We start from the raw sequence: 27,959 nt of genomic DNA on the forward strand, positions 1-27,959 counted from the left end.
GACTATATCAAACTAAAAAGTTTCTGTACAGCAAAGGAAACCATCAATAGAATGAAAAGGCAGCCTACTGAATGGGAGAAAATATTTGCAAATCATATATTTGATAAGGGGCCAATATCCAAAATATACAAAAAACTCAAACAACTCAATAGCAAAACAAACCAAACACTCAGATTACAAAATGGGCAGAGCATCTGAATAGACATTTTTTCAAAGAAGACATACAGATGGCCAACGGGTACATGACAACCTCATTAATCATCAGGGAAATGCAAATTAAAAACCACAATGACATATCACCTCAAACCTGTCAGAATGGCTCTCATCAGAAAGACTAGAAATAAGTGTTGGTGAGAATGTGGAGAAAGGGAACCCTTGTGTGCTACTGGTGGGAATGTAAATTGGTGCAGCCACTATGGAAAACAGTATGGAGGTTCCTCAAAAAATTAAAATTAGAACTACCAGATGATCTATTCAATTCCACTTCTGGGTATTTATCTGAAGAAAATGAAAACACTAACACTAAAAGATATACTCACTCCCATGTTCACTGCAGCATTTACAATATTCAAGATATGGAAACAACTAAATGTCTATCAATGAATAAATGGATAAAGAAATTGTGGTATATATATTACATATATATGATAGAATATTATTCAGCCATAAAAAATGAAATCTTGCCTTTTGTGACAACATGGATGGACCTGGGGGCATTATGCTAAGTGAGAGAGGTCAGACAGAGAAAGACAAATACCATATGATATCTCTCACATGTGGAATCTATATATATATATATGCGTGTGTGTATATATATTTCCAAGCTCACAGATACAGAAAATAAAGCAATCAATATAGATCATATACACCACAACTACAAAGGTTTCTAACCTCCCACAGCAGTCCTTCTCAAACTTGAATATGAAATAAATCACCTGGGGATCTTGTTAAAATGGAGAGTCTAATTCAGTATCTGGGGCAGGGTCTGAGAGTCTGCATTTCTAACAAGCTTCTTAGGTAGTACCAATGCAGCTGGTTCAAGAACAGTACTATGAGGGCTCATGAATGAGCTTTAATGAGTTCTGGAATCACACATTATCACGTACAACATTTTCTGTGACTGTGCATATGTGGATTAGTTTCTGAGGAAAGGACCTACGTACAGTTCTTACCATATTCTCACGAGCTGGGGAGCAAGTAGGGAAAGGGCAGGTAGAGAGTAAGAGAATTTGTGGGAGAGGTGACAAAGACACAAACCAGTTCCACTGCTAAATGAAGAAAAATTGTCATTATAAAAAGGAAAAATTATTTGTAAAGGCAACTATTTTACAGATGTACAACAATTATAACTTATAAGATTAAGCTGAAGAATGAGACAATTCTATATTATAGACAATTATATTGTTGAAAATTACAACTTAGAAGACCAAATTGAAGAATCTTTAAATTCTAGATTAAAAAGACAAGGATATAAAACTAAGAGAGAAAAAAGATTCGGCCAGGATATCTACTATTCACTCAACGGGAGTTTTAAAAGTAGAGAACATGGGATAAAAGGCATTTAAAACACATATATGTAGGTATACATACATATACACACATACACGATATATATATATATACCTATGTGCATATATTCACACACATATATGTACAGGCACATGTATTTTAGAAAAATATCTTTAGAACATACAACTAGATATGTTCAGATAAAATGCCCACCAAATACCAAACAGTAACAATGACTGAAGATACATACTAAACACACGCTGGTGAAAACGGTAAACTCCAAAGATAAAAAGAAATTTATGATAAGCTTCCAAAGGAACAAAGGAATTACAATCAAAATGGGAACTTAAAGTTACAAGATGATAAAGTAACATACACAGAATTCTGAACAGAAAATATTGGAACCTGGAATTCTATACCCAGCCAAACCATTATTCAAGTGTGATGGCAAAATAAAGAAACAATTTCAACTGTGCACACCTAAGAATATATACAACCAGTACGTATTTCTTAAGGGGGGGATAATATACAAGAATGTACTTCAGCAAAATAGAAATATCAATCTAATTAAAGACTTCAAGAAAACTGTCATGGCACGAAGAAAATGGTAAGGGAGAGTGAGAATAAAACTTAAGGAATCAAAATAATTGCTGAGAATGAGGATGCAAATTTTAATGTAATTAATTTGGGGAAGTATTTTAACATCTTTTTTGTTTTCTATGTCTGTGTGTATATATGTTCTGTAAATAAGTTCACTTGTATCATTTTTTTAGATTCCACATATAAGTGATATCATATGATATTTGTCTTTCTCTGCCTGACTTGCTTCACTTAGTATGATCATCTCTAGGTCCTTCCATGTTGCTGTAAAGGCATTATTTCATTCTTTTTTATGGCTGAGTAATACTCCATTATAAATACATACATACACACACACACACACACACACACACACACACACACACACACCCCACATCTTCTTTATCCATTCATCTGTTGATGGACATTTAGGCTGTTTCCATGTCGTGTCTATTGTAAATAGTGCTGCTATGAATACTGGGGTGCATGTATTTTTTCAAATTAGAGTTTTTGTCTTTTCTGGATATATGTCCAGGAGTAGGATTGCTGGATCATATGGTAACTCTGTTTTTAGTTTTTTAAGGACCTCCAGGCTGTCCTCCAGTGGCTGCACCAATTTACATTCCCACCAACAGTGCAGGAGGGTTCCCTTTTCTTCACACCCTCTCCAGCATTTGTTTGTAGACTTTTTGATGATGGCCATTCTGAGTGGAGTAAGGTGACAGATACCTCATTGTAGTTTTGATTTGCATTTCTCTGATAATTAGTGATGCTGAGCATCTTTTCATGTGCCTGTTGGCCACCTGTATGTCTTCTTTGGAGAAATGTTTATTTAGGTGCTCTGCCCATATTTTGATTGGGTTGTGGGTTTTTTGATACCAAAAATATAATTTATAAAATAAAAAATTGATAAATTGAATGTTATCAATTTAAAAAACTTCTGTTTTGCCAAGGCCACTGTCAAGAGAATAAAAAGACAAGCTATACAGCTGTGTGTGTGTGTGTGTGTTTGTGTGTGTATTGATATCTATATAGATATAAAAACTCTCAAAATTCAAAGTTAAAAAATAAACAACCAAGCCAAAAATGGGCAATGGACTTAAATACTTCATCCAAGGGGATACAAAGATGGCAAAAAAAAAGTATATGAAAAGATGTTAAACATCATTAGTCATTTTAAAAAATGCAAATTCACATCAGATGAAATACTGCTATTTACCTAACAGAATGACAAAAACAGAAAATACTGACAACACTAAGTGCTAGCAAGGATGCAGAGCCACTGGAACTTGCACACGTTGCCAGTGAGAATGCAAACTGGTACAGCCACTGTGGAAAATGGTTTGGCAGTTTCTTATAAAGTTAAGCATATATGTATAACTTATAACCCAGCAACCCTACTCCTAATTATTTATCCTAGAGAAATAAAGCATATCTACACAAAAACCTGTATAGGAATGTTCACAGGTAATTAATAAAATAGCCAAAAGGTGTTAACAACTCAAATGTCCTTCACCAGGTGAAGTGACCGACTGTGGTGCATCCATACAAAATGGCATATTGATCAGCAATAATAAACTGTTGTCCTGTGCAACAGTGTGGATGATCGCAGACTATGCTGAGTAAGGGAAGCCAGTCTCAAAAGGTTACACACTGTACACTTCTATTTATTTGAAAAAGACAGAACTATAGTAATGAAAAATAGATGGGTGGTTATATGAGATTATGGGTGGGGAGAGGATGGGACTATAAAAGATAGCAGGAGGGAGTTTTTTCGGGTGATGTATCCTGATTTGTATGGTAGCTACACAAATCTGTAATGTGTTAACATTCATAGACCTGAACACCAAAAGGAAAAAGAATTAATTCTACTGTATATCTTTAAAAATAAAAATTAAAAAATTAACAGTCACCTTAAAAGCTAGAAAAACAACAAAATAAACCAAAAAAAAGTGCAAAGAAGAAATTAATAAAATAGAAAACAAGAAAATCAGTAGACCATAAAACCAAGAGCTGATTCTTTAAGAAAACCTAAAATAGAGAAAACTGTGATAAGTGTGTTCAAGAAAAGAATGACAGACAGGTATTAGGAATGACAAACGTGATATAATCACATGTAGAAAATATTTTTGAGAGCACATTACTTACAACTTTAAAGCAAATGTGGAAATAGAAATGAAATTACAATATTCTAGGAAAACATGACTTAGTATTTTTAACAAAATTGGCTTAAAGAGGTAGAAATTGAAAAGATAAAGTTATTCCCCAAAAGTACCATGCCCTTATAGTTGCAGGGTAGAGTTCTAAAAAACCTATAAAAAACCGTAACTTCTATTATTTTAAATTCTGTTGTGGCGAGCCCCCTACTTAGGTCAGGGAACAAAAGAATAAATTTTTAAAAAATACACAAAATAAATAAAAAGCGGGGATAAATCATGTATCCTAATTCGAATTCTCTGTAACACCCACATACTTCAATCAAATCAAGCACTCAGTTCCTTATTGTAATGCAGTGGAAGAAGTAATGTGGAGCTGAATCCTATTCATACTGAATTTATGCAATTTTATCTGTGCTCACTCATATTTTTCATATGGCTCCTAAATACAACCATTTTATCTGGTGCTCAAAAAAACTTCCGTACCAACGCTAGAGAGAAAACTGGATGTTTTGTACTTAATGAAAGTTTGCTGTTCAGCACTGAATATTGTAAAACATGTATACTGTACTTGAAGATGATTTCTGAGAGTTTTAAAAGAACTATACTTTAGCCTTACTCACTGACATCAGAACCTAAACTGTGTGTAGTGATTCCACTCCAGCTGCACAAGTAGGAGGCTCCCCCTCCATCTCCTACCCTCTTACCAGCGTGAATAGTCTTACGTACAAGTAATCATGTCAGTGAAAACACAAGGTCATACCTTACATAGTACTGGGGCCATATTTTGGTTAACGCTATGGCTGCTACCTTTTGAGCAAATAAGTGTGGTCTTAAAGTATAATCATCCCCAACAGACTAGAAGTACCCATCTGGCAGAACACAGTGCTCCTTCCCCTGGACTTGAGCTCAGTCTTCATTTAGCATCTCCATTTTACTCCACAGATGCCTCCTTCAAACATGAATTCTACTTCTCATACAACCAGTCCATTTCCACTAAGGTATCTTATTTGCTTCTTTGGTCATAAGGCCCATTCATAAGAAGGGATTTACTTCTGACAGGCTCATCTGTATTACCTTGCTTAGTGAAACAAAGTTTATCCTCACTAGGAATGAAAACATTTCTCCTGTCAGCAGGACAAGGCTGTTCATTTTTGCTTTCTTATTGTAACTGTAGCTATACAGGTCTCCTTCCCCTAACCTGAAAAGGCAAAATAATCACAACTGTAACAGTAAATTTTTTTACACTGTTCTTGACCACTGAAATCAATTTTAAAAGGTGTATGGGGACCTCCCTGATGGCGCAGTGGATAGGATTCCATGCTCCCAATGCAGGGGGCCCGGGTTCGATCCCTGGTCAGGGAACTAGATCCCACGTGCATGCCGCAACTAAGAGTTTGCATGCTGCCACTAAGACCCAGTGCAACCAAATAAATAAATAAATAAATATGAAAAAAAAAAAAAAAAGAGGGCTCGTGTCCTTTGGGAAAAAAAAAAAGGCTTCCCTGGTGGCGCAGTGGTTGAGAGTCCGCCTGCCGATGCAGGGGACACGGGTTCGTGCCCCGGTCCGGGAATATCCCACATGCCACGGAGCGGCTAGGCCCGTGAGCCATGGCCGCTGAGCCTGTGCGTCCGGAGCCTATGTTCCGCGATGAGAGAGGCCACAACAGTGAGAGGCCCACGTACCGCAAAAAAAAAAAAAAAAAAAAAAAAAAAAAAAAGATGTATTATAAGTGTATCTAAAAGAACAGATCAACAGATATGAAAACTGGGAAAATGAGAGAGGAAGTCAGGTCACAGGAGAGAGAAAGAAAAGGGGTGGAAGGAGTTAGAAAGCTGGCAGTAACTACAGACTGATTTCATAGATACAAACACAAGCCTTAAGAAAATTAGTCAATGTATTCCAGCAGATTAAAAGATAATATTTCGTTACCAACTTGTTGTGGTCTATCCCATAAATGCAAAAGTAGTTCAACATAAGGAATCACATGAATGTAATTTACTCCATTCGTGGATAAATGAATTCATTTATTCAACAAATACTGTCTGGCATGATGCTAGGTATGATTCACTCACATAATTCTGGCCCTCATAAATAACTTACGATCATCTTGGAAATGAAAACACTTTTGTGTCAAAATTAAATATCTATTCTCAAAAACTTATTTTATATAGGAACTCATTAATAGCTCCAATCTGATTAAGAATATCAGAAACCTATAGCAAACATCACACTTAAAATTTTGAAAAAAAGGGGATGGGAACCTTTAAAACTAAAGACTTAACAGATATGGACTGCAGAGTATGGACCTTATCTGGATCCTGATCCAAAGAGTTTCTAAAACTTCATGTTTGTATGACAACCAGGGCAATGTGTATATGGCTAGACATGTAATGATAATTAGGAACTGTTAACTTTTTAAGTGTGATAGTGGTATTGGACTTAAGGTTTGTTTTTTGTTTTTGTTTTCTGAAGCTTTCACATCTTAGAGATACATACTGAAATATTATTAGATTAGGTACTTGGGATTTGTTTCAAAATCATTTGCATTTAGGGAGTGGGTGGAGGAGTGGATAAAACAAGGCTGGCCATATAATGATCACTTGTTGAAGCTGGATGTTGGGCATATCAGGTTAATTATACTAGTGTCTCTACTTTTGAATATGCTTGAAATTTCCAAAGTACAAAGTTTTAAAATTGTTTTTAATTATCAAACACAATGGCAAAAAATCAAGCAAAAAAGAACAAAAACTAAATGCAAACACTAGAGAGAATCTACGTTATCAGAAAACCTTCTATGGATACTATTATTCAACATTATTCTTTTTTTTCAAAAGTTATTACTTAATAACTTTTATTTGAAACATACATACATAAAAATGTACTAGTTGCAAGTTTATAGTTCCATGAGTTATCACCCCCAAAACCCATATCTGTGTAAACCATCGCTTAGGTCAAGATACAGATTTGACCAGCAGCCCAGAAGCTTCCATGGTACCCATCTCAATCACTACCCCCACCCCCGCCCAACCCCAAGAGGCAACTGCTCTCCTACATTAGTCTAACTTCTAACACTGTATTCATACGGTAGCTATAATTGTGTGCCTAACAGTTTTTGATCAATATGTGAAACCTACCCACCCTACCTGCAGCGGTACTTTGGGGTTTATTCCTTATTTTTTTAAAATTTGTTCTTTTCCATTACCTTGTAATGAGAGCACCTTGTTCTCAAAACGTGGTCAGTGGACTCTTGGGAATTCCCAACACCCTTTCAGAGTTTAATAGAATACAGAAAGCTCACTGATTTGATTTCAGATTCCACATTGCAACTAAACTTTAAAAAACGACTTGTCAAGTTCTGGTGTAGCACCAAAGAATATTCACATTTATCTGAAAGGGCTACTAAAATTCTTCTCCCTTTACAATTATCTATGTGAAGCCAGATTTCTTTCCTATACTTCAAGCAAAACATGTCACAACAGCCTGACTGCAGAAGCAGATGTGAGAAATCAGCTGTCTTCTATTAAGCCAGACATTACAGTGATTTGCAAAAATGTATAGCAACGCCATCCTTCTTACTAAACTTTTTTTTTTGGAAATTTTAGTGGTCATTTTACATATTTTTAAAACGTATGCTACTTAAGGTCACACGTAATGGGGTTGGTTTCTTCTCATTTTAAATGGGTTAATAAATATTTTAACAATCTCTCAACTTTAATTTACCATGTTTAAAAACATATATATCTGTCATACAAAAAACATTCTTCGGATCCCTCAATAACTGTGGAGCCCTGCATCCCAAAAGTTTGAGAACTGCTGCTGTACAGTTTTCCCTTATGTGAATATACCATATACCATAATTTATTCATCTATTCTATTGCTGATGGACATATGGGCTCTTTCTAATCTGGAATTAAAACAAGCAAGGAAAGGATGCTATGAATATCCTTGTACGTGTCTTCTGACGCACGTGACGTCCCCACTTCTGTTGAGTTTATACCAGGAGCAGAACTGCTGGATCACAGGGCATGTTTACATTCAGCCTTAATAGATACTGACTGTTTTCAAAGTGGCTATTAAGCATATGAAATGTGGTTAGTCTAACTGAGATGAGCTGTAAGAATAAAATTTACACTGGAGGGCTTCCCTAGTGGCGCAGTGGTTAGGAATCCACCTGCCAATGCAGGGGACACGGGTTCGAGCCCTGGTCCGGGAAGATCCCACATGCCGCAGAGCAGCTAAGCCCGTGCGCCACAACTACTGAGCCTGCGCTCCAGAGCCCGCCAGCCACAACTCCTGAAGCCTGGGCGCCTAGAGCCCGTGCTCTGCCACAAGAGAAGCCACCGCAGTGAGAAGCCTGCGCACCGCAACGAAGAGTAGCCCCCGCTCACCGCAACTAGAGAAAGCCTGTGCACAGCAACAAAGACCCAACGCAGCCAAAAAAAAAAAAAAAAAAAAATTTACACTGGATTTTGAAGACTTAGTATGAAAAACATAATGCAGAATATTTCATTAATAATTTTGTATTGGTTACATGTCAAAATGATAATATTTTGGATATATCAGGTTAAATACATTACTAACATTAATCTCACCTGCTTTTTTTTTTTTTTTTTTTTCAGTATGCGGGCCTCTCACTGCTGTGGCCTCTCCCGTTGCGGAGCACAGGCTCCAGACGCGCAGGCTCAACGGCCATGGCTCACGGGCCCAGCCGCTCCGCGGCATGTGGGATCCTCCCGGACCGGGGCACGAACCCGTGTCCCCTGCATCAGCAGGCGGACTCTCAACCACTGCGCCACCAGGGAAGCCCTCACCTGTTTTTTTTTAATTTTGAATGCGGCTACTACAAAATTTAAAACTATGTATATGACTTACATTTGAGGCTCACAATATGTATCTGTTAGGCAGCGATGTTCCAGGGGGAAATATAGAAAGGTAAAACAGGAAAATACCAAATGTGCATACTAAGAACAGTCTGAGATGTTTAGGAGACAGGCACCTAATTCTGAGGAACCAGAAAAGACTTCCCAAAGGAGGTAATATGTAAAGGAAAGCTGAAGGATGGCAGGAGTTAGCCTAGTGAAGAAAGTGGTGGAGGAAGGTAAAACCAGGCAGGGAGAACAGTGTGTGCAAAGGCCAGGAGACAAGAGAACCGTGTTCAGTATGGCACAAACACGGTGGAGGGGAAGGGCATGGTGGAGGGAGTGACAAGAGACAAGAAAGGGAAAAACTAGCTACATCGTGAAGGGCCTAGTGATGCTTCTATTTTAAGAATAGGGAACTATTGGTTTTAAGCAAGAAAGTTACATAATCATATCCTCACTTTAGAAGAGTCACTCTGCTGCTCCTCTGTGTGATGTGATTGAATCAGGATAAGACTAGAGTCAAGACTAGTTGGGGCTGTTACAATAACATAGATTAAAAACTAATGAGCCTTTACATGAAGAGAACAGCAGCAGAGAGACGCAAACCTTAGGCAAAATCACTACTCTCAAAGCTTCAGTTTCTTCTAATAATATCTACCTCAGAGTTATTTTGAGGATTTAAGAAAAGCATCTTTTTGTAAAGGAGTTCTGTATTCTAACTCTCGGTAAAAGGTTTTAGTATCACTAGAACAGGCAATAATAATTCCAAGAAACTGAATTCTATTTCAGAATATGCCAGATAAAAGATTCATGTCTTCTCCAACTTATTAAAACCTATAAGATACTTTAACAATCAATGAAATTAAGTCAGATAATTACGTTTGAACGGTAAATTCCAACTACGACACATCCCACTGTGCTCCATTTAACCTCGATATGAAAAGATTAACACCATATCCCATCTCTAAAGACTAAAATTCAAGTGAATTAAAGGTAAGTATGAAGTTACGCTCATTCAATGGTAAAAACATGAATGTAAAACGATTTCACTTCTTCACCAAACTGATACTAGCAGGGCAGGGCAGTGAGTTATAAAGTATTCGAGAGAACTAGAAAACTGTTCAGTTGGCTTCATTTATTTTGAAGTTTGGGGACCTTCTCAAGTTATATATTCTGTAAATAAACTATTCAATCCAGGGAAGAAAGGTAAAAGGTCACTTTATTTTTCCAAAAATGTTTGAAGTTCTCTAATCCGCCAATGCATTCTTGACTCTTCTAAGATACAGAGCAATCTTTAATTGATCACTTAGTAGAAAGCGTTTAACTTGGGCAAAAAGTCCTTGAAATATAACTTTTATTCCACCCTTTCCTTTTTGCCTTAAATACTCTTAAAACACTGCAGAAAGTTTTGTTCTGTACTTATTTCATCCACAAAAATGAACAGTCCTTAGAAGTGAGTTCTCCACAGAACCCTTCTTAAGCCTCCCCCCTTGTAATTTAAATCCCCACTCCTTAGTGTCACATGCTATACAACTATTCACACACAATATCCCTTCTTGAACTGAGTGTTCTTAACCTTCTCTTTTCTAGATTAAAATAAACAGAAACATAACTTCCTAAGGGTGTAAACTGATTTACTGAATTATGAAAACAGAAATCACCCGCAACCTCTCAGCCCTTTTCTTCACTCTCACCTGATGATCTCATGTCCATCATCCTACTACAAAACCTACAGACCTAAGTACACTTGAACTAGTATTTTCCTCCTTAACCTCTTGGGATGAGGGAGGAAGCACCCCTTTCTTCCCTATCAAAGGGGCAATCCACACTCTTCTTTCCACCTCAGGGTCCCTCACCTGCATTACAGCCGAAACCCATCATCCCACCTCTGCTCTTGCCTCCTTCTCAACAATCCACACAGGGGCAAAAGCGACTGTTTCAAAACAAAGATCACGTTACAGCATTTAAACTGTGTCAACAGTTACACTTAAACCCAAACTCTTTACCATAGTTTCCAAAGCCCTGAGTCCCTGCCTAAGATTCCAGCCTCACCTTGTCACTCTTAGGACCACTGTGCTCCGGCTACTGATTTTATTTGTTTACCTGCAACACACCAGCTCTTCCACATCAGCTTTCTCCTAATTCTGGGTCTTTCACATGTTGCTCCCATGTGCAAGGTTCTCTTATCCCAATCATGACATGGTTAGCTGTCTTTCAGGTCTTTCATTCTCCTCTACAAGGAAGGCTTCCTCTAACTACTCTGTGCCTGGTATTCACTATCGCTGTCTCCTGTTTGTTTTTTGTTAAAGCACTTACTACAAGTTATTCGCTAGACTGGAAGCTCCACGAGGGCAGAAACCACGTCCGCCAGGCTGTCGTGCCTTACATAGTGCCAGACGTAAGCAAGCGCTCGACAAGTATTTGCTAAATGAATGAAAGAGTGAAGAGACAGGATTAGGTTGCGGTCCTGGCTGTACTACTTCCTAGTGCTTTGATCTTAGATAAGTGACAAGTTCTCTGAGCTCCAATTTTTCTCTTCCATAAAAAAAGGAATAGGGCTTCCCTGGTGGCGCAGTGGTTGAGAGTCCGCCTGCCGATGCAGGGGACACGGGTTCGTGCCCCGGTCCGGGAAGATCCCACATGCCGTGGAGCGGCTGGGCCCGTGAGCCATGGCCGCTGAGCCTGCGCGTGCGGAGCCTGTGCTCCGCAACGGGAGAGGCCGCAACAGTGAGAGGCCCGCGTACCGCAAAAAAAAAAAAAAAAAGGAATAAATACCTTGTAGGATTTCTAAATAAGACCTAATGAATATTAACAGACTATGAATGAAGACCAACCACAGTATCTGAACTTAATTGAGTAAATGTTAGTTTCCTTCCCTTCCTTCTACAGTTGAGAATTCCCTAAGCTAATTTCATATTGAAACTAGAGATAGATAGACAGACAGACAGATAGACAGACCTATCTATCTATATACACATCTACTGTTGCATCTACTTAAAAGGACTAATGACATGCATCTGAACAGACAAATTGGTAACTTGTATTTGTAGGATCTAATCCAATCCTACACCTTAGAAAATGGAGAATAAGTAGTATACATCTTACTCACCCCTCCCACAAAGGATGGGGTGGAGTGAGGAGAAAATGAAGAGAAACCAAGAAACAGGAGGGAAAGATAAGCTGAGAAATTAGAAATCATTAATTCAACCTCAATTCCTAAGTTTAGAACAGCCTTCATTTACCTATAAAGACCTGTAGCAGGAACAGGATTAGTACTCACTCCTAAATTCTGAAATAAAACATTTTCTATTTGCTTAAATCTACATATATCTCACTTATATTAAAGGTATTTACCTCCTTTCTACCTTTCATTCTTTAAACTGTAATTTCATTGATAAGATGTAAAAAAACAAAAAAACAAAAACTCTCCAAATACAAAAATGCCTCACATCAGAAAAACAAAAAGTTCTCATTGTTGCCTTAATTTCTTGATAAGCTTTAAATTTTCTAACCACAAAAATTAAGTCCTTTTTTCTCAAACATTTTTTTAAACTGCTGCTCACTTTCCAGCCTGACATCATTTTTATGTTTTCTTCAGAGATTTTACTTTCTAGGGACCTTCTAAATCATTTACCATACATCATTCAGATCTCCTCCACACTCTCCCTGGAACACAGGTACCCCTCTGAAAGTGGTCATTTAATACTTTCTGCCTGGTAACCACCTAGAATTTTGTGCTGCATACCTTTATATTCTCCCTACGATATGGATATAATTTGGATTCTAAACCCAAGGAAGGGTTTATATTAAGCAATTAATTCCGTTTTATTCAACATATTTTATGTAATCAAGGCTGACTTTTTAAGAAGTAATTGGAATCTGGTTTAGATTTTTTTCTCTCATGTTCTAGTTATTTCTACAACCTTTCTAAAATTGGAACTTCTAGCCTATCCTTAAACTGGAAGTTTATAAAATCCTGCTGAAAGTTCCATAAAATTCACAGAGAAAGACTCACTCATTAGACATAAGATGCAAGAGTAAAAAGAATACACTATGCTCCCTCAACCTCTAGAACAGCAGTGTGTACAGAAAGAACTTTTGACTATAATAAGCTGAAAACCAGTTTAAAGATACATTTTTGTCATAAGTCAGTCAGTGCATGTCAGGGAGAGTTCTTACTGCTCCCAAAAGCTCTAGCAGCAAGTAACCTAAGACTTTACCACCTACAACTCTTCAAGGCTACTGTAAAATGATATACAAATACAGCAAACATTTAAAATTACATTTTAAGGCTTCATCTAGGGCAGTGCTTTTACAAACTAATAATTGTATTCTATAAGTGGGTCCAAAATTACTTTAATGAGTCCAAACCAGTACATGAAGAAAGGAAGCAGGAGAGAAGGGAGGTGAAACAGATTAGAAAACATCAGAGTACATCCATCACAGGTAGTACCAGCAAGTATTATTTCACGAATTTTGTTTTGTTCTGTATGCTGGGAATAATATAAAATGTATTTTAGGTATTTTAATCTTCTAAAAAAGATTAGAAAACACTGATTTGGGAGACAAAGAGAGTGGAAAAGGATAAAGCAATGGAACTGCCATAATTATCAAATTATGGCTTGGGAGGTGAGCAAGACTAACAGCTTCTATTGACTAGGAGACATTTTGGAAAACCTCCACACATTTTAACAGCCAGATATCCCCATGTGAGATATGAAGAAGCACCTTCTCCTCTTACAGCAGGACTAACACATGCCCAGCAAGGTCACAGCTGCGCCCACTAACTGTTCTTACCCCTTCAAACTTCCAACGGCAGAGGTCAACCTTTACCTTCTCCTAACTCTCAGGAACATTCGGTGCAGTTAAGCTACAGCAGCTCCTGAAAGATAATTGTTGGTCTTTGAACAACTACTAGAAAACATTAACTGTATTCCATATCATAATCTAGAGTTTCAAATAAGGCTTTGGCATTCAGAAAAGTAACTTGGAAGTAAAACAGTCATACTATTCCACTAAAACAGTCACGTTTATTAGTCACATAGTCCACTAAAACGGTCATGTGAAGAAACTAAGCACCAAAATAAAAAGATTACTTTTAAGGTATTTGAAATGTTTCAAAGATTCAAGGCACAACTTGGAGCCATTTAATATTACAGTTTAACAGATAAGAAAGAGTCACTCTGTGAAGAGTTAGTATTGGAATTGCCCAAATATCAGCCAATCAACCTGCATTTTTTTCACTGGGTCTAAGTTAAGGGTTACTCTGAATATTCAGTTGCATTAACAGAGGTTTCTCATTATTTTTGAAGCCACTTTGAAAAAAACACACATTTTGCTGTATAAGGGACAGTTTCATAAGTTACAGTGTATATTTGTTCTAAAGGCTCAGAACAGGTGATGGGTGCTTCTCAGGACACATCCACTCCTCATCACAACTACTGCATATTCAAGTAAAACAACCCCACTATCGTTATGAAAGCACACCCCCACCCCCCGCCACACACACACTATTATTATAGCTGCTTCTTCTCTAATATAAATCCACACAGGACAGAAGAGGACAAAAAGTGCAGCAATAAAGAGAATTTCCCCAAATGCAGAGTGAAGGGTTCCTTTAATCTCTGCTCACAGTTTAGAGTCCCGCCTGGCTCACTACCTCCTTTTTCTTTATACTTTGAAACTTGCTGTGTGGCTTGAGATATCAACCCTTAGTATAATCACTTGCTAGTTTTATAATGTGACCCCACACTGTTGGAAAAAGGAGCTTCAGTCTTTGCCTACTAACAATTCCTCACTAAACACAAATTCCCAAAACATAAATATCTGATAAACATCTACCAGAAAGTCATTTTGTGTACAAGTACAAAAGGATGCACCAAGACAAATTCACGGGTTCACAGCCTCTTATACCTAGAGGCAAAAAGAATTTTAGTTCAAACACTAATGACATAGCTCTTAATGAAAGCAGAGCTAAAAGAACCTATTTATCCAATCTGATCAGACATCACTAAGACTCAATTCTGATTATAGCAGAGGACAAAGCTGGACACTCTTAATCACCCTAGATTAAAGATGCCTCTAGCTTTCGGCTCTCTCCTGGGCCATTACACCAAACCTAGAGGAGAACTACACCCACCTTCAGGCTAAAAGAAACACATAATAGCTTATTCATCTCTGGTGCAGACCCAAACCCACAAGTCACCAAGCAAGTAGGGATCACAGCCACTTGATGCAACAATCAGAAGTCATGCACTGGGTTTTCTGTTCAAATAAGCACACCACTGGCAATTACCACATCAAATGTGGACCAACTCCTCCCAAACAAAAATAAAAATATATTAATCAGGTCAGGGAGCAATACATTCTGAACCACACAGAAAAACTACGATTTCTTGGTTGGCAGTAAATGTCAATTTCAGTTCATTAAATTCTTCATTTCGTGTAATTTCTCCGGTTTTAAAAGTTACCGTGACATTCAATTCCATAGATAAATGCTTTCAAAAGAGATAATACTTGCTTGTAAATTACATGTTGACTGAACTCCATCTCCACCACCATTGGTGGAATTAAGTGTTCGTGGCGAATGACTTAGACTTTTCAGAAGTAAAATTTAACAAAGAATGATAACTCCTAATTATTTTCTTCTGAAGAAATCAAAGCACCACTCCGAAAAGTAAAGGTTAACTGTGCTCTCTGAAACAACTATACAATGTTTTTAACTGATGACCAAAAACAGTCAAGTCAGAAGTAGAACTCAAGTCTCTCAAGCAATGAATGTTCTTTCCAATTAATAACATTTAGCTCTTGTTCTGACCCCTGTGTACTACGTAAAGCTTGGTCCTTACTCATAGCCTCAGCCTTCTCTTAACCTCAAAGGAATATATGTAATACAATCCACAGACTGGAATAAAGCAACAGTGACAACATTAGCGGACAATGATGGATGAAATGCCAAACGAACTGGGAGTCAGGGCAGACATGTACGCCCTAAGAGGGAGAGACTGAGGTGGGGCTGGAAACTATTTTCTGGCCTTCTCCCGCGTGCTGCTCCAGAGCAAGGGGCAGGATCCTGCATGCCCGGGATCAGCAAAGCCCCCGAAGTGCAGGGATGGGAAGAAAATAGTGGGCTGCTTTGCCAGGGAGTGGGGAAGGTGAGGGATCCGTGCGGTGTGAATTCCACGGGGGAGTGAACTTCCTGGCCCCGGGAGGGTCGGGGGTGGCAGGACGGTCCCGGCCAGCGGCGGGGGGCGACCTCCCTTTCTTTCTCCCACAGTCCTTCATCTTTGTGTGTGTGTGTGTTAGTCAAGGGGCTACGAGTCCCCGAGGAACCAGCCGGTCACCGTGGCCCTCCAGCCCAGGTCGGGAAGTCCGTCCGCCACCCTCTAGCTCCCAAGGGGCTCCCCGGGTCCGGGACGCCCAAACACCCTCCAACACCCCGAGGGTCTGGAGACAGACGAATGGACCAAAGCATCTTCGTGTGTGGACACCCCCTCCGCTACATCCATCCCTCGCCGGGTCTTTGTCCCGCCGGCGGCCGGGGTCTCTGCCGGTTCCTCGGGGAGCCCCCTGTCCTGGAGGCCTCGGGGCCCGGGGTCGCCCCAGCTTTGTTCGGTGAGCGGGGCGCGGGGACCAGGACACTTACCGTACACCCCGGCGAAGAAAAGCAAGACCAGCGCAGACCTCCACCGCGGAGACTCTTTTGTGCTCCAGCGACGGGCCATAACCACGGCAGATGGAGCGAGCGAAAAGGAGATGGAGGAGGCGGAGGCGGAGGCGGAGGCAGAGGAGGAGCTGGGGCCAGACGCCGCCGCCACCGAGCCCCCGGCTGCTCCCTGCGCTCTCCGCGGCGGCGGGAGGGGGAGGGGCCGCCGTCGCCGCCGCCTCCGCTGCTGCCCGCGCGCGCTCCCTCCCTCTTTCTGCCTCCCTGCGGACCCCCCTCAGCAGCTCGCCGGCTCCCACCCGGGGCGGCGCGAGAGTCCTCCACGGGACGGCTCTCCCGGGAGCCGGGGTAGCCAGCGCCGGTACGAGATGAGGGGGCGGCGGACGCGCGGCTCCAGCCACGCGCCGCATAGGCTAGTCGGCGCCGCCACCCGCCAGACAGCGCTAGCCGGCACCCGCGCCCATCCGTGCGATCGGCAATCCCCTGGCCCGCCTGCCTTGGTTCCCACCCCGCGCTCCTCTGGACTTTCTAAGTCTCAGGGCCGCTTTCCCCGTGACTGAGGCCGGAGGAGCAAGGCAGTGCCAATAGATGAGCGAGCTAGAGAACGCGGGTCGATGGGTTCCCCCGGGCTGGGGAGTGGGGGCCGGCTTCGGCGCTTCGCTGCAGTCCGAGGTCTCGGGGCTGCCCCTGCGGGTTGTATGAGGACGTGTTGGGTGGCGGAGAGTGGCTGCGTGAGCGAGGAGAGTGGGTGTTCGGAGGCTGGGAACTTGGGAGTTACTCTCCCCTACCCCTCCCTCCCTTCCTCCGCTTAACCCGCGCGGAGCTCGGAGTGGGTGGGCGCAGGTTAGAGCCGAGACCCCGGCCGCTGGTCGCTGTGAATGCCTGCTGGGGAGCTGGGGCTGGACGCCCACGCTCAAGGTGCCCGCGATGAGCCGGGCAAGGTTGGAGTGCGGAGCACTTCCAGTCTGGCGTGGAGGTGGCTCTGACATCTCGCGGGGGTGTTGAGCTGGGCCGGGATGTTCGGCTGGAGCCACCTCGGGCGTCGGGAAGTGGGAGAGGGGTTCACTCAGAGACCCGTGATTTCTCTAAACATCTTTCTCCATCCCAAGAAGTGTGACTCCTCCTTCCCTTACCTCTCTGTAGCACTTTCTAAATACAATTGTAGTGACACTGGCACGTCAGACCTTCCGCCTTGTATTTGTAAAGTGTTTGTCGACACGTCTCATCTCCCCTACTAGATTATCATTGACCTTTACATGCACTCTCCGGGCTATTCAAGGAAGACCTACAATGCACTATGCTGTCCAATTGACATAGGTTATCTCTTTTTAATCTCTAACAACCTTGTGAGATAAATATTATTATCCATATTTTATAGATAAGAAAAGGAGACAAGTTAAATTACCCAAAATAGTGTAACAAATGAATGGTTTGAAACAATTTTTCTTATTCCAAATTCAAGGCTGTTTCCTCTCTACTGCAGTGTACTCTAGCACAATGCTTAGTGCATAGTAGGTAAATATTAAAATTTAAGATGAATTTCTTTGAAGGTACATTCAGTCTTTCCCTCTATCCGCTACCAATTTGTCCCCTTTTAGATTTTTTCCCCCAGGAAATGGTATTACAAACGGTGAAAAAATTATTAACAAACAATGCAAAACCCAATAATAACAAATCTTGTATCATTTGGCAAAACAAGCAAACAAAATCGAGAGCTCCAAATATGTTTTGTACCCTCGTTGGAGAAAAAGGAGGAGCTTCAATGTACTTCATTTAACAATCAGCAGTTGTCTGTCCTAATTTTAGGATTTGAGATTCTACTTGCTTGATTCTTGAGATCTGTTTCCAGAAATCGCGCTGCCATGACCACTGTGTTTAGAACAGGTCACAAACAAAATGAAGAGAGACTGCGCGGCATCTTCCTCTCTCCACTTTTAGTACCAGTCAAGGAACCCCAGTCCAAAGACAAGAGGCACATTGCTGTCCTCCGTCCCTTGACTCTTGTATTCACACTCCTCTCACCCTTGCACTTGCTCATCCACCCAGACCTGTCTTCTGAGACTTATCGAGTTCTCACACCTTTCGGTCTCAGGGGCCCTTTAAAAACACTTAGTCAGAAAGAGAAAGACAAATACCGTATGCTAACACATATATACGGAATTTAAGGGAAAAAAAAAGGTCATGAAGAACCTAGGGGTAAGACAGCAATAAAGACACAGACCTACTAGAGAATGGACTTGAGGATATGGGGAGGGGGAAGGGTAAGCTGTGACAAAGCGAGAGAGTGGCATGGACATATATATACTACCAAACGTAAAATAGATAGCTAGTGGGAAGCAGCCGCATAGCACAGGGAGATCAGCTCGGTGCTTTGTGACCACCTAGAGGGGTGGGATAGGAGGGTGGGAGGGAGACACAAGAGGGAAGAGATATGGGAACATATGTATATGTATAACCGATTGACTTTGTTATAAAGCAGAAACTAACACACCATTGTAAAGCAATTATACTCCAATAAAGATGTAAAATAAATAAAAAATAAAAACACTTAAAATTTGGTGAGGACTCCAAAGAGCTTTTGTTTATGTGAATCATAGCTACTGATATTTATCATTTAGAAATTAAAACAATTTTTAAATATGTGTAAATTTACTTAAAATAAAAAATGCATTACAGATAATCTCTATTTTCCAAAACAAAAAAATTTAGTGAAATGTGTGGCATTGTTTCCATCTTTGTAAATCTTAATGTCTGGCTTAATAGAAGACAGTTGGACTCTCATATCTGCTTCTGCATCCAATCTGTTACAATATGTTGTGTTGGTTGAAGTATATGAAGAAAATCCAGATTCACAAATATATGTATTGATAACTGGCAAAGAGAGGACGTCATGCACCTTCCCAGGGTCCTCAGATAAAATTTTGAGAACTGTTCATCTAGGTGTCTATCTTAACACCTTCAAAAATCTAAGTATTTTGTTTCTTGTTGGAAAAAAATCTGATAAATATTCATTCTAAGGTATTAGAAGCTGAGCACTTCAGTGTTCACCAACCAAGGGTATTTATGTTTCACGAGGGAACATTTTATTTATACAAAATCTAATCCTAATAGAATATCAGACATTGGTAAGGAGCAGGGCACAGAGTAGGTATTCAGTATTAGACCCTTTTTGTTACCTAATCTATTGAGCTGAGTACCTAGATGTCTACTATTAGGCTAATATATCAAATAACTCATATATGAGAAAGCATTTAGTAGTTTATAAAACTATATAAAGTGGTCAGTATTTTTAACAGTTCTATTGCAGTTGGAGTGCTGATTTAACTCGGCCAACGTTCTGATCCACACCCTATAAAGCATAATGCATTCTCCTGAGACTCATGTGGTTCTTAATCTCGGGGTCCCTGGATCTATAGATGTGTTTCAAGGATCCTGAAATTGTATGAAATTTTGTGCTCACGTATTTTTATAGGCAGAAGATTTGTTATTTTCAGCAGATTCTTGAAGGGCTGTGTCAATCATTTAAAAAGAATGTTTAAGAAAAATTGAATGAGGTAACTACTTGAGTTGCTTCTTAATCCTTTTCCAAATGGTTCTCAAACTCCTCAGGTACGTGCATTTGGGAGAGGAGAAGTTCATGGACTATTTCTTTTCCCCTTGACATATTCTGAAAAGAGCCACCCGCGCCCCTCCATGTTATGGAGATGTGCCCTTAAATAATCCTTTTGTTTTGATTTTACACTTCTCTTTCCTCCCTATTTGGCTATCATCATATATGATGGTTTAATTTTCACTCTTGTTACCAATAAAAATTCCTTCCTTCCTGGTGTAGACCCTGCTCCATTTAGTAGCCTTTGAGAACCTCGTCCACACCCAGTGAGGTTAGACTGGGAATTTAAGTCTACCACTGAGCATCATCTTTTATTGGAAAGAAGATTGATGGTAGTGGTTTTTCTACTTGGCATGCTGCCAGGCAAAGCTGACTCTTTTAACTCCCCTTCAAAGGAATATTATTTTTAAAAAGAAAGACAAGCTTGATAAACACATATAAATAACTAAGAGGGAAAGAAAATTTTTTTTAAAGATTGAAGTTAAATAAATGAGAGATCTTTACAAGCAAATTGTAATTTCCATTGGAGGTGAATAATAGAGGGTAGCAAATGAGATCCATCAATCTAGGCAACTTCTATACCAGTTTCCTAGCACATTTATTGTGGTTATTATTTATTATGTTCTGTGCTCTGACAGCATACCCCAGCATTGTACCAAGTAATCAAAGACATAATCCTGGCTATAAATTAAATATCCCCAGTCCACACAGATTGACCTTCATGGGCTCAACTTCTTAACTGCAAAACCTGATGGTAGAGCATGCATGAATTTACAGGGCTAACAACATCTGTCTCTTGTAGCCATATGAATCAGTTGCACCTACCAAGAAAAAAGGAGGGAAAGGGGAATTAACTACAGACATTGGCTTTTATAAAGAGATACACTGAGTGTTTTGTCATTTAACTGCTAGGTTTCAAAATGTACATAACTGTGTTTTGTAAGTTCTTCCAATGATTGATTGAGATTATGAACTGGAAATGCTTGTGGGATGGAATCTTATTCCTTACGAGTCCATCAGAAGTGAATTTAGCAACTGTGATGGCAACCCAAGGACTCTTATATTGCTAATTTCAGGCATATACAACTTAACTGTTTGTACTCTACCCAAGTGCAAAAAGGATTTGAGGTGCCCAGTGTTATTTGGCAATATAGTATATTGTAGTTATTAAATGTATAGGCCTTGAGAATTCAACAGAGCTGAGCCTGACCCAGGTGGTTAACCCTGGTCAAGTAACCTAACCTTATGTGCTTCATATTGCCACCAAAAATGGGAAAATATGGGTGCCTCATTAAATTATCTGCATGCCTTAAATGAGATAATAATTGCTAACACATATTGAGTACTTACAGTATGCTACACCTTTAGTTCTCAAACAATCCTATGATGTCGATACAATTATTATCTCCATGTTTCAACTGAACAGACAGAGAGAGGTTCAGTAGGTTTCTCAAGAACACAGAAATAGGGCTTCCCTGGTGGCGCAGTGGTTGAGAGTCCACCTACCGATGCAGGGGACACAGGTTCGTGCCCAGGTCCGGGAAGATCCCACATGCCGCGGAGCGGCTGGGCCCGTGAGACATGGCTGCTGAGCCTGCACGTCCGGCGCCTGTGCTCTGCAACAGGAGAGGCCACGGCAGTGAGAGGCCCTCGTACCACACACACACACACAAAAACAACAACAAGAAAACAACAAAAAAACACACAAATAGTAAATGGTCAGTATTTAAACTCAGGCAGTGTGATTCCAAACATGCACTTTTAATCATTCTACCACGTTTCGTGTAAAGTACTTAATACAATGCCAGGCACTTAGTAGGTGCTCAATAAATGGCAGCTACTGTTATTAAACATATAAATAACATAAGCAAAAGAGTCCTTATTCTCTAATCTCATACAATTTAAAAAGCAGTGTAAGTAGTAATTTTCTGTCTTCCCTTTTCCTAGAAGTAGCTGATACTCCCCTGATTTTGGTTTAAGTTAGACATAAGCCTCTTTTAGATTTCTTTTTAAGAAGAAAAGTCAATCTTTAAAGTTTTATTTCCTTGAGTTTTGGAAAACATGAAGCAAGCAGCAGATGAAATATAAGTCTGGTTTTTTGCTGCTTGTACTAAAATTTTTTTTCAGTGACCTTGTAGTCATTATTTATAGTTTCCTTTGAAGATCGGAGAATCTTAGGTTGCTTATTGCCCTAATCTTCAGAGAAGATCTATGACAGATTTTTCTGATCCCAAAGAATACATCAAATCATATGAAACTGCTCAGTTATCGGGCCATGAAAACAGGTCATTTCTACTAAAGAATAGATTACTCCAGCGTCATCATGAAAAGAATATTCTCCTTGGAAATACCCAGGCAAGTTTGCATTTTGAATATGTACCAGCTGTGATGGAAAAGAACAGTCTAATCCTTTCGATTTCTGTAGTCTCCTGCTTCATTTGCACAGCAGGGGATGTGAAAGAAATGGTATCAAAAAGCATTTCAATATAAAAATTTTATTCTCATACTCAATAAAGTGAATTAAGTGACTGAAGAAAAAAGTTAAACACTTCAGAACATTATGTCAGTTGGTTCTGGTCACCAGGGCAGTTAACTAGTCACCACACCTTTTTTCCACATTATGACTAGCTCTGCTTAAGCCTAGACACTCCTGAGATGGAAACCCCAATTTATAAATACTCACATATATAAAATTGTATAAAATACTTTAGCTCTTTAAATGACTTAAGGGCAATTAATGGCAATTGGCAGGTAGAGACCAAGTTATATGGCAGCTGCTTTAGCGGGCCCGTAAATGAGAAAAAGGACACAGTGCCAGAGCAGCTGTGCTGACTGTGATCTCTCTCTGCATCAGATTCCCAGCAGTAATAACCTTCAGTACTCCAGGGACCAGGATATGTGGGACGATGCTGTATTCCAGGAAGTCTGTTCTCAGTGTTATCCATCCTCATCAGAACCATTGACCTATTCCCTCAGGAGATCCCTAGTACAGGTTTTAGACCTGTTCTGGAAAACCACTTAATGGGTACCCCTCAACTCAGAATTGAGACCTGGGACAGCCTCTGAAGGTGGGAGAATTTACTAATCCCATCTATGGCCCCTGGACTGGCACATTTGCTAATCTGAAGAGTAGAACCAGCATATTCAGATTCTCCCATCTTCACTGAGGGAGGTGGATAAAGGAAATGAGAGAAAGCTCCAGTGAGACAGGGTCATTTATCTGTTGTGTTCACTGTATCTTCAGCACCTCGAAGAGGGCCTGTCTGCCAGTAGATGCTCAGGAAACATTTGTTGAGTGAATGTATAGGGAGTTCAGAAATGAAATAGATCCCTGGGTGAAAAGGAGAAGCAAAGCTGTTGTTCAGTGTCATGTTGAGGAGAAAGGACCCATGCTTGTCCTGTCATTAGTGCCCAGGTGGCCTGCAGAGAAGGCAGCTTGCTTTGGAGCTCAGGCAAAAATGGAGTGAACCATCAATTCTTGGTCTTTTAGGAAGAGCCAATAAACCTCACTTGCAGGATGAGACCCATATAACCTTGTGTGCTGAGACTCAAGATATTGCTTAACAAGGTTTAAAAAACCTTAATGAGGAGGTTAAAAAATATATTCTGGTGTTGAAGGCAGTTTTCTATAATTTTATTGCCACTGTTTAATATTTCCAGTATACTATAGGTTAGATGGACTTTTATGGCCTCAGCTGGCCTTATATGATCTGTAAGTTGGGCACTATTTATTTTATTGACTATTAAAATAAACAGGTTCTTTGTTCTCTAACCTAGCAGAAACCCTTAGAAAAGAAGACTTTTTAAAACGTTCTTCTTCAGAGAGCTGTGAACTAATGCCTTGCTTCAGGTGTGCAGAGAAATTCCAATTCCATTGTCTATGAAGTTAAACTGTTCCTTAATATCAGTCTAAGAGGTGATGAAATCAGTGTCCAGTATGAAGTCAGGATCAGAGGGCAGAGAAGGAAACCCAGGTGGCCAGTATGAATTCAAGTATGAATTCGAGATTTGTTTAATGTATTTTGAATTTCTGGGTCATCAGTCAGTCCCATATTATAATGTAAGTACAAAGAGTACTTTCCAAATTCCAAAGTAAATTATCTTTATTTTTTTGTCATTTGCTATTATCAATATTGTCTTCTCTCCATTTATATGTACTTGCTAAAGTTGGTTGTTCAGCAAAATAAAATAAATACTCTCTAAATTAACTAGAATATTGTTGGGATTTTAGTAATAATTCACTTTATGTTTTTGAATACTTGAAATATGCTAAAGATTGTAAAGTGTAGAAATTCACATAACCTGACTCAATCACTTAAAGGTGGAGGTCTTACTCTGTCAGACCAGTTATTACAGATACAAGGGAGCTAATAATCTAGTAGGGAAACAGATATACCAATAAGTATAAGCAATATTCATTCATTCAACAAATATTTATTGAGTGCCTACTATGTGCCAGTCATTTTTCCAGATGCTGGGGCTGCTCAGTGAACAAACATGGCAACTGCCATGGCACAGGTACATGCACATAAGACACACCAGAACCACAGGGGAGAATCAGAGAGGGCCTCACAGAGGAAAAATATCTGATTTGAGAAACAAAGCATAAGTAGGAGATTGACAATAAAAAAGGAGGCAGGCAAGGGGTGATGGAAAAGCATTCCAGGCAAAAGAAATCAAGTGGAAATAGGAAAGGAGAATAGGTTGTGTTCTGGGAACGTAAAGTAGTTTGTATTGCTGGTTTAAAAGTAGTGTGTGTCAGGCTTCCCTGGTGGCGCAGTAGTTGAGAGTCCGTCTGCCGGTGCAGGAGACACAGGTTCGTGCCCCAGTCCGGGAGGATCCCACATGCCGCGGAGTGGCTGGGCCCATGAGCCATGGCTGCTGAGCCTGTGCGTCCGGAGCCTGTGCTCCGCAACGGGAGAGTTCACAGCAGTGAGAGGCCCGCGTACTGCAAAAAAACAAACAAACAAAAAAAGTGTGTGTCATGTGTGTGTGTTGAGGTGGGGAGGAAACAAACATATAATCATAAATTACATAATAAATGACATGCATAAATGTGTGTAGAATTTATTCTGTAAGATGCAGGAGATGGGAACCTTGAAAGAATTGTGAGGCGTGGAGTCCTGTTCCATCTATGATGGAGCCTAGAATGGGAGGGGAAGGGATTTGAAGTCCTGTCAGGAAGATTTTGCAGTAGCAAGGAATGGGCTGCACTTAGGGGTGCCTCGTGGCAATAGGAATGGAGAGTAGGTAACACCATCGATAGTTGATCAGAAGGTAAGAATCCATGACCCCCAGATTTCAGTTGAGCAATTGGATGGTAATACCTTTCCTTTTGATCTGGAATATGGGAAAGGGAGTGAAGCGGGGAGGAAAGGTGTGTAACTTCGAGGAGCACATTCAGGTAGAGAAGTCCGATACCATATAATCCCAGAGGAGAAAAATGGGCTCACGATAGAAAACTACTGGTATTGATAAGACTACTTTTGGAGAGGATGAATTTTCCCTTAGAGAATATGAAAGGCATCAGTAGTTCATGGAGTAGCGGTGGTAGAGGAACCAGCAATAGGAGAATGAAAAGAAATGGCTAATGGGTAGGAAGAAATGCAGAAAAGCCTGGTGTCACAGAAACCAAGCACAGAGAACTTTACAAAGAAAGGAGAGGTAAAAATTGTCAGCGCCGAGGAGAGCTCAAGTAACAAAGGGCCAAGATGTGGAGAGGAAGTAATATAACTGGCTACAAGAAAGTCTAGTGTACTTATCTAAAGATTTCTACAGGCATCTGTTTAACCTTTAATTTAGATCAAAGCTGAATTGTTGGTGATCTATATATTCTGTTGCTGTATCTTCAAGAATTGTATCATTATTTCCTCAGTCTGTTCTATCCAATCATTATCCACTTAGAATTTAAACTTAAGAATTTCTAAGTTCACATGGACCCTAGACACAAAACACTGAAGTTTATAAAGTTAGTCTTCACCACCCAATACTCCTTTTCTTCATTTCCCTTCTCCCCTCCTGAGCCTTGCTTATATTCTCTTTTCCCGACTTCAGACTCCTGACGTGTTCGTGCTTTCTGACCCTCAGCTTTCCTCCATCAAAAGTGATTTTCAGAAAAGAACTTTTTTTTTTTTTTAAGAAGATGTTGGGGGTAGGAGTTTATTAATTAATTAATTTATTTTTGCTGTGTTGGGTCTTTGTTTCTGCGCAAGGGCTTTCTCCAGTTGCGGCGAGCGGGGGCCACTCTTCATCGCGGTGCACGGGCCTCTCATTATCGCAGCCTCTCTTGTTGCGGAGCACAAGCTCCAGACATGCAGGCTCAGTAGTTGTGGCTCACGGGCCCAGTTGCTCCGCAGCATGTGGGATCTTCCCAGACCAGGGCTTGAACCCGTGTCCCCTGCATTGGCAGGCAGACTCTCAACCACTGCGCCACCAGGGAAGCCCAGCAAAGAACTTTTTAAGCAAATAAGTCTTGAAGCCAGATATGGTATCTCTCCCAGGAGGACAGGGGGAAAATGTTAAACAGCCTTGGTGGATGTTTTGGGCTGGAATGTCAGTGGATGAGGGAGAGATCTGGGGCCAGTGAGGTTTTCCTGATTCCCCTCTAAGGTGACCTCTTACTGCAAAGCAACCCCTGCATAAAGTAGAAGATACGGCAGTGCAAGCATGCCTAATTTTTCCTCCTGGAACCATACTAAACCTTTCGAAGATTGAAAGGTCACAAACATTTATTATATCAGTGATGTTCTTTTTGGAAATTATATTTTTGGCTGATAGTATTTCAAGGTACTTAGTTGCTAACATAATAGCCAAGGCACACATATCCTTCATCTTGTTTAATGCCAATTACTCTGTCACTATTTTGCTTGGAGCTATTGGAATAACTTCAAAAGTGGTTTGGGACAGACAAGTTCAAGTCTACAGAGGACATATTTCCATGTCCACTGAATCAGCTGCTTCCTATTGGATTTTTTTACAACAATATTAATGACTGACTTCTGTACAGCCCAGTAGCTTGATCATGCTTTTAATTTAATTCAGTTGTTTAGGAAAGGGAAACAACCCAATTAATCATTTTTTAAGATTCAGTTTATGCATATGATATAGATACCATGTTTCCTGAAAGTGTCTTTGCTGAATTTTTTGATTAGAAAAAAAAAAGAGTAGCTCAGTGAGTGAAAACTTTAATTGTTATGAACTTTGTTTCTAAAAGTAAAGATAAGTGACAAGAGGATTTGCCTGTTCTGATAGGTAATGGAAAACTATATTAACTTTTGCTCAGTATATCATTAAAATGTGTTATGCTTTCATGGATATGTTTGTATCTCATGTCAATTAATTAAAAGCTTTTAATCCTCTACTTATATTTAAGCCTCAGGTAACAAGGCTCCTAATAAATGCACTGTGTAAAAATATTCTCTTACAAAGAGAAAGGAGGAAGTGGACAAGTCCAAACATTTCCTCACCAGCAAAGGCCCAGTACCAGAGGCACGTATGGGTCCCAGCCAGAAAGCTTACCAACAAGTTCCTGAGGGACAGGAAGCAGTAGGTTAGCAGTGCTTTCCATTTAAGTTCA

At 40.1% G+C, this 27,959-nt stretch overlaps 1 protein-coding gene across 3 annotated transcripts in view; it reads right to left on the reverse strand.

The window, feature by feature from the left end:
- Positions 1–17,227, reverse strand: part of LRP12 (LDL receptor related protein 12) — a 79,703-nt gene extending 62,476 nt beyond the window's left edge. For all 3 annotated transcript variants that reach the window (XM_060115492.1, XM_060115491.1, XM_060115490.1), the window contains exon 1: positions 16,756–17,227. In XM_060115492.1, the coding sequence (XP_059971475.1) occupies positions 16,756–16,834 (79 nt within the window). In that variant the 5' untranslated portion in view covers positions 16,835–17,227. The remainder of the gene's footprint in view (positions 1–16,755) is intronic.
- Positions 17,228–27,959: the final 10,732 nt, after the last annotated feature.

Source organism: Mesoplodon densirostris, chromosome 13 (genome assembly GCF_025265405.1).
Source record: "Mesoplodon densirostris isolate mMesDen1 chromosome 13, mMesDen1 primary haplotype, whole genome shotgun sequence".
Lineage (NCBI taxonomy): Eukaryota > Metazoa > Chordata > Mammalia > Artiodactyla > Ziphiidae > Mesoplodon > Mesoplodon densirostris.